Raw genomic sequence first — 8,263 nt, 5'->3', positions numbered from 1 at the left:
TATATAAATTTTAAGTATATTATTTTGGCTCTCCCAGAAATCTTAGTCAAGATCTGCCATTGTGTATCTCCAATATTTTCTGCATCTTTAAAACTAAAACAAAGTTAAAAGATAGAATCATGAACACAAAAAGAAAAATCAAACACTTTAAAAATGAAAGGTAGTTTGTATCATCAAAGAACAATAACCTCTCATTGGATGTCCCAAAATGAAAATATGAAGAGAAAATGAAGTAAACTAAAAACACATCCAAATAAAATCTTACTATTTCACTGTGCATGTGTGTTGAGAGGTTTGAATCTGAGTTCTAAGAATCGATAAAAGAAAAAAAAAGGAAAAAAGCAAATAAAAAAAGATGAGAGAAAAAAAAAGAAGAAGTATAAAAATAAAAAGTCGATAGAAAATAATGAAAGATTTGTATTATGAGATAGTTTTAGATTATAAATATATATGATACTAACATATTGATTTTGATTTTTTTTATTGATAGAAAAGGACCATACACCTTAGTATTTTTTTTTTCCCTAGACAAATATTCTTGAATAATAATAGTACAAATATATTATTATATTAAAAAATTATCGTTTGTTAAATTCTTCATTAGATTAGATATATATTAATTGATATATTGATCTTGATTAACCATTAACATAAAGATAATTTCAAAATGAAGGATTTTCTTTTTTCAATATAAAATCCAACCGTGAAACCCTTGTGGTCACTTTTTACAACCGGAGAAGAGAAGAGAAGAGACGAGACGTCAAGCCACCGAAATAACTCTGTTTCAATGGAAGAAGTGAAAGCAGCGGTGGCTCCTCCTTTTCCCCCGGCGACGAAGAAGAGGCCACTCGACTCCAATGCTAACTCCACTTACTTCAAGATTCGTGCCGCTGTTCGAGACCTTCGTCCTCACTTGCTCGAGGTTCAATATTCCAAATCTCTGCTCTTATTTTTCTTTTTCATACAGCAGCCATTGGAATATTTAATGTTATAGTTGTTCATGAAACTTGTTGGCTAGTATTTTAACTCTCTCCGTCTTTTCAATTTTCAAATCTGTGGCTAATTGGTGTGAAATTCTCAAATTTATACTCCTCTTGTTGATTTGGTACTCTTGTGTTTGGGGTATTATTCATACTGAGTATCGCGATTGCTTTTTAATATTTAGCTAGTAGGGTTTCTGATGTTTTTTGGGGGTGAATATTTTATTTTAAGAAAATAATTTTAATCTAACATTTTTTAGGATGAAAAGAATGAAGTTTTGCATGTCATTCATAAGGCTGTGGAAGTAGTGTAAAATTGTAATCAGTGCTGGATCCAAGTTATAGGATATCATTTCTTTAGTTGGACAGATTAATTAGTTAGAGATGTTCCGATCGAAAATAGTTGCATGCAGTTCTAAAGTTCTGAACAATCAACTAGGTGTCTTCAGTATCTTGTATCTAGAATTAATAATTAAATAACTTCCATTTCTAAACTCTTTTAATGCTAAAGCTGTTCATTTCAAAGTGTCAAATAGTAAAGCGATTGAAGTATGGCTGTGATCCAAGATCTTTTCATTATTGTTACCTTTTACCTGTTCTTCCACCTTACAACCACCATATATATATATATATATATATTTTAATATTTGGTGATCTTCTTGGTTGCTTTGAATACAAGTTAAGATTAATTAGTCAAAATTGTCTTTTATAATTTTTGCACGTGCATCTTTATTGGGTTAATAGTATCAATCTAGACAAGAGTTGATGAGAGATATGCATACATAATAAGGTCCCTTCCTTCATTTTTTTTCTTATAGGTGTCTTGTGTTTAATTGTAAATTTGTTTCCTTCAAGGAGAGTTTACTATGCAAAAAAAGGACATAATTTGTGATTATGTTTATGTAAAGTCTCAAATCCAACAATAAAGACATGAAAAATCAAACAAATTTCAAGTAGCTTGATTTATATACCCACACACTCTTAATTTACTTAATTCAGTTTTTCAATAAGTATTTGTAATGAAGAAGGACCTGGTAATAGATGATTTCTGAAGTATTGAACCATTTATAGAGTTTTTATCCATTTTATAATTATTAATACATGCTTAATAAGAGTAACCCTAATCAATAAGGTATCTTAAGAAAAGAAGTGAAAGTTAAGAACATAAGTTTGACAGAGCAAATTGCTCTCTCCGTAATGGACATAGAAAGTCCCCTAAAATACCAAATGGCCAAGGTTAATCTCTAGTTTTAAGTACTTATTTTTCAAAATATCAATATGGAACAAGTAAAACATTTACACTTTACCTACTAAATCAGCAAATTTTGGAACTTTCCTCTTATTTTTTTGTTTTTGGTCATGTCAGACGAAGGTGAGAATATTTGGTCATGTCAGACAAATTGCTCTCTCCGTAATGGACATAGAAAGTCCCCTAAAATACCAAATGGCCAAGGTTAATCTCTAGTTTTAAGTACTTATTTTTCAAAATATCAATATGGAACAAGTAAAACATTTACACTTTACCTACTAAATCAGCAAATTTTGGAACTTTCCTCTTATTTTTTTGTTTTTGGTCATGTCAGACGAAGGTGAGAATATTTGTTATAGTTGCATACTTGCATGTATATGTTATGTGGATGCTTAATTAACCAATTCATGACGTTAATTATATTATTATGTATTGACTCTAGGTTGATCTGTTCTACCATGTACTGAACAACTAGTTTCGTTTACTTGATCTAGGTGGTGTTATGAGTTTTCAAATACCATTTTAGTAAGCTATCTTTGAAATTGATTTGGATTTGTAAGAAATACTAAGTCCTTTTCCTAATAGTTGAGATGGATTGAGTAAATTTTCAATGTATTTCTTTTCCCTTTAGTTGGTGTGTAGAGTAGTGATTTCTTTTTACTTGAAACACTATATGAAGTTCTTGACATTGCTGTTTGATCTTGAAGGTTATGTGAACTCGTGACTTTAAAGATTACAAGGCATCCCTTTAAATTTAACAACGTAAGTTCATTTAGGCAAAATTATATTCATTTCATGATTGATTACAAATCAAATCATACATATGCATCATGAAATGAATATAATTTTTCCTGGATGAGCTTACATGGTTGAATTTCAAGCGATGCCTTGCACTTTTTAAAGTCATGAGTTTGCATAACCTTCAAGATCAAACAACAGTGTTAGGAACTTCATACATTCATACAACATTTCAAGTGAAAAGAGACCACTACTCTACATACCAACTAAAGTGAAAGAAATATATTGGAAATTTGCTCAATCAAGCTGAACTTTTAGGAAAATAACTCAATAGTTCACACATATCCAAATTAGTTCCAAAGATAATAACTTGCTAAAATAGTAACTAAAAACTCATAACAACACCTTGGATCAAATAGGAGAAACCAGTTACTCACTGCAAGGTAGTATAGATAAACTTATAGTCAATACATAATAATATAGTTAACGCCATGAGTTAATATAGCATCCACATAAGATGTACATGCAACGATAAGAAGTGTTCTCACCTTCTTGGACCAAAAACACAAAATAAAAGGGAAAGTTCCAATATTTGCTGAATCAACAGGTAAAGTGTATACGTTTTATTTGTCCCATATCGATATTTTGGAAAATAAGTACTTAAAACAGATACTAGCCTTAGCCATTTGGTATTTCATGGGACTTTTTACGTCCATTATGTAGAGACTAGTTTGCATTGTCAAGCTGACGTTCTTAACTTTCACTTCTTTTTTTAAGATTACTTTCTTGGTTAGGGTTAGTCTTATTAAGCATGTTATTTCTAATTATAAAATGGAGAAAAACTCTATAAAAGGTTCTATACTTCAGAAATCATCGATTAGCGGGTCCTTCTTCATTACAAATACCAATTGAAAATCCAAATTAAGTGTGCATGGGTATATATAAAGCTACTTGAAATTTGTTTTATTTTTTAGGTCTTTAATGTTGGATGTGAGACTTTACATAAACTTAATCACAAGTTCCTGAAACACTATATGAAGTTCCTGACAGTGCTGTTTGATCTTGAAGGTTATCCGAACTCCTGACTACAAAAATTGCAAGGCATCCCGTGAAATTCAACAACGTAAGTTCATCCAGACAAAATTATTTTCATTTCATGATTGATTACATAATCAATACACACACACACACACACACACACACACATATATATATATATATCACTTCTGACCATGAAACTGGATAATCTATTGAATGTGTATGTTTGTATTGGGTGTGTCCTCTGAACAAAAGCAATTCTGTTTTGGAGGACCTGTGTTTTTGAATGTGTCTGTTTTGTCTGAACAAAAACATGTGTTTAACGATTGGCATATAGGTAGAACCTGCGCTCCTTTAGTAAAATTATATTACATGATTGATCAAATAATCAAATGCTAATGATATATTTGTTGATCAAATGCTAATGATATATTTGTTATATTTCTGACTTGTGTCTATTTTATTTATATGGGATTCTCCACTGAGCATACATAATTCTGCTGTCTGGATGGGTGTAGGCATGTTAGTGATTGTCATACGTGCAGAACCTTGGCTCCTGATGATGCCACCATGTCTATGATTTCTGGTAGTTTTGGGGTAGGTTGTGTAGAAATAGTCCATGTGCTAGCTTGAAATATGCCTTTTTGACTTAAATTGCAGAGCTGAAGATCCTGACAAGGTTATGTGAAAGCATGAAAGATGAACAGTCAAAGGCTGGTCAGAACATTGATCAGAAAACACTGAAAGAGCAGCAGTCTCGACAATCTGAAATTAAGCTTACTCCACCAGTTCCTGGCTTTCAGAAGCAGCCGGTTGAAGATGGTCTTCCAGGGACATATGTAGTTGGAGGATCTGCATTTGGCTGGAATTTTATCACTTTTTCAGGAAAAGAACCTGTCTATTGCGGTAGGTCAAAGGAAGAATTCCGAATTGGAAAAGTTTCTAAGTAATCTTATGGAACTTTAATATTGAAAGCTTTAAGATACAAGACACTTGATAGATGCCGTTCTGAGATTGGTTAGATTTTAATATGGAAAGCAAATGATGTTAAAAGTTTTAGTCAAAAAGGAAAATTATTCATGTGAAGTAATTTATGATGTTCTTATACCATGTCTTGTGTCGTGATCTATACTGTCTATATTGTTCCTTATGACTTGGTTTGTTTGACTGCAGTCTCAACTTTGATGTTTTAATTAAATAACGATTTTTACACAGCTAAAGAAAGAAATAGGCATTCAGCATATATTCTTATTTTCTTCTCAATCAAGGAAAGTATTGATACAAATATTAAGGTTTTTGTTAATTAACTTGTATAAGTTGCAAGTGGAACTTATATATATATATATATATATATATATATATATATATATATATATATATATATATAAAATGATGCTTAATCAAGTGTGTTTTATTTAGATATGAAGTTATTGCTTATACAGATGTACACACAAAAAGGAAAACAGTATTTTCGGACTGGGAAATATATTTCAAACTCAGAAATATATTTTTGAATACAAAAAAAAATAAAAATCCGAACGGGTATTACAAAAGTCATTTTTCGGATCCGAAACTATAGTTCGGAAGATCTTTTGGAATTTTATTGTATATTGTAGATTGATTGATTCGAAAGACATAGAGAATAAATTTATCATTCTCATTACTTTTAAATCCTCATATTATAAGAAGTCTAAAAAATCATTATCACTTTATTTTTAAATTTGTTAAAAATAATTATTCACTTTTATTCATGTCAAAATCTAACATAAAATAGTTGATATATTCACAAAAATTCTTATTGTTATTTTCTTCGATAGTTTATTCACGAGATAAAAATCATAAACACCTATTCTTCCTCTTGTGGAAATATTACAATAAAATATTATATATCACAGTATTATACATAGTCATAATTATCTTTCTTTAGTGCTCATACATATTGAATATGTTAGTATGTTAATGTCAAAAATTTTCTTTCAACAAACGCACCGAGTTGATCTAACACTGTTAACAATTTCATATTCACAAGACTTATGCAAAAGATATAATGTTAAAAAAATTAAAGATATAATACTCTTTTAAGGTGCTTAAATCACAGGCACTTGAAGTACCCTTTCCAGTTAAAAAAAAAGAAAGTGAACATAAAAAATCATGTTAAAAAAATTAAAAAGATATATACTCTTTTAAGGTGCTTAAATCACAGGCACTTGAAGTACCCTTTCCAGTTAAAAAAAAAGAAAGTGAACATAAAAAATAAAATTAAATGAAAATTTGTCTGAGCCCAGGTTCGAACTGGGGACCTCTAGTGTGTGAGACTAGCGTGATAACCAACTACACCACCCAGACTTTTTTGTTTCATTGTTTTCAATATTCCAATTTGATATAACACACCTTGACATACAGCTTAAAATAAAAAACCAAGCAGAGATAGATATAGTGATAATGTTCTATGATAAAATATATGGATTTGAAATTGGTAATTCTGGTAACATAGGTCTTAATTAGATTTAATTTCATATTTGATCACTAATTACCATTATTTTATAAATTTTATCTTTCAAATTTATTGAATGATAAATAAAGGAATATAAATTAGATTTGACACTAGTTTGCCCATTGACTTTTGAAACTGTTGTGTTCAGACGTTGTAATCAACAACATTATGTGGAAGATAGCAATACATTAGATCTAACACACGAAATTATTAAGAATAGGATAATAAGAAAGAAAAAATATATCATTTCATCATATTGACAAAGTTTTTAACATACTTACATAGTCTTTAATTTATAGTTAATTGCCACCTGTTACCTGTTCATAATATTTGAAATAAGCATTTGAGTATTTGCAGAACTCCATTTTTTTTTCCTTCTTTTATTAATTTGGTTTTTCAGAAAGTGCAATTGGGTTTCAACATGTTTGTTTCTACCGTGTGTTATTGTCTTTAACCAAACTTATTATTGACGGCAATTTCTTTCTGTACTTCATCAAATTTCTTCCGGCAGCCCCATCAATTCTGGATTTTACTTTTCGAAAAAACATTAAATTAGTTTCGGAAAACTTTTTCCAGAAGACACTCATCATAACAGTCCTATTCCGGATAAAAATTTCTCGAATATAGGGTGACAAAAGAAATTGAAATTAAATACTCTTATAAGTTAATTATGGTGGTGACAAATACGGTGATGGTGATAACCATGAATTATGAAATTCTATATAGTATTTTAATAAATAATTTATTTTTTTCTTTTTTTCTTTTTCTTAAAAATTTGCGAACTAAACCACAATTATGTGAAAAGCTGAACAGATAAAATAATTTACAAGTGTTACGTGGAGCAAACAAAACATTCTGCAAGTATTGGGTGAAGCAGACAAAAAAAATCATACTAAGATCATTACTTAGGTTAAAGGCTAGATATTTTTTTGGTAATGCTAAAAAAAGATAACAAATACGGATGAAAAAGAGAAAAAGGAGAAAAAAAATGTACAAACACAAAAAATACTGTACCAATAGGAAGCAGAACATAGCAAATATCAATTTAGGTAAAATTCAATAAATTATGAGCTCAAACAAATCACATGATTTAAAAAGAGAACGCTCATAGATTACTATTGATCAATGATATCTTTTGAAATTATAATCTAAACAACTTTTTAGTGTCAATTTTACAAACATATCCTACATTAGTTACTTTAAGAAATTGTTCGCTTATTACATCTCGGAATCTTTGTTTGAAATTGAAACAGAAAACGTGCAATGTCACGACAAAAATGTCTGACAAATAATTGTTTAGAACAGTATAAAAAATAATAACATAAGTTTCATATAAAGAGTTTCCATAAATCCATGATTATGTGGAGTACGGGGTGTTCATATTTTAGGGTGAGTTTCTATCTTTTTTTAAGCTAAACAAAATCCAATCCACTCAATATCGGGGTGGCAGATCTTCATTAAATATTTTGGTGTGTCAAAACAAATATACAATTTTTTTAGGGTGACATATACACAAAATATACTGAAACTAAAATAATATTTTTTCTTCATGTATTAATTTATATATATTAAAAAATATTGGGGGAGCAAAGCCCCCCAAAGCAGTGAGAAGCACAGCCTAATTAAAATAATAATAATAATACAATATTAACAAGATTTAATTCAAGAGTTAAAATAAATTAATAAGTTTAGTTATAACAAGTTTCTCTTGGTTAAAGTCAAGCCAGCGATAAGAAAAATAGAGAGCGATGAAGAAGAAGAAAT

At 29.6% G+C, this 8,263-nt stretch overlaps 1 protein-coding gene and 1 non-coding gene across 2 annotated transcripts; one reads left to right on the top strand and one right to left on the bottom strand.

The window, feature by feature from the left end:
• The first annotated feature begins 675 nt into the window (after nucleotides 1–675).
• LOC114186103 lies at nucleotides 676–5,132 on the top strand. The gene is made up of 3 exons (XM_028074123.1): nucleotides 676–922; nucleotides 4,036–4,090; nucleotides 4,666–5,132. The coding sequence occupies exons 1-3, from the start codon at nucleotides 788–790 to the stop codon at nucleotides 4,953–4,955; spliced, it is 480 nt and encodes a 159-aa protein (XP_027929924.1). The 5' UTR covers nucleotides 676–787; the 3' UTR covers nucleotides 4,956–5,132.
• Nucleotides 5,133–6,277: 1,145 nt separating this feature from the next.
• Nucleotides 6,278–6,351, bottom strand: TRNAV-CAC. Its single transcript has one exon. It is a non-coding gene; the product is annotated as a tRNA-Val (tRNA).
• Between the last annotated feature and the right edge of the window lie 1,912 nt (nucleotides 6,352–8,263).

This window comes from Vigna unguiculata, chromosome 5, assembly GCF_004118075.2.
Source record: "Vigna unguiculata cultivar IT97K-499-35 chromosome 5, ASM411807v1, whole genome shotgun sequence".
NCBI lineage: Eukaryota > Viridiplantae > Streptophyta > Magnoliopsida > Fabales > Fabaceae > Vigna > Vigna unguiculata.
The sequence above is the reverse complement of the archived record's forward strand: the minus strand, read 5'-3'. Positions and strand labels throughout refer to the sequence as shown.

Excerpts from the sequence above, each read along its gene's own strand:
- LOC114186103 (XM_028074123.1), top strand. The coding sequence starts at position 788 with ATGGAAGAAGTGAAAGCAGCGGTGGCTCCTCCTTTTCCCCCGGCGACG. Across the intron at positions 923-4,035 it reads TTCGTCCTCACTTGCTCGAG|GTTATCCGAACTCCTGACTA; the intron begins GTTCAATATTCC and ends TTGATCTTGAAG. Across the intron at positions 4,091-4,665 it reads ATCCCGTGAAATTCAACAAC|AGCTGAAGATCCTGACAAGG; the intron begins GTAAGTTCATCC and ends CTTAAATTGCAG.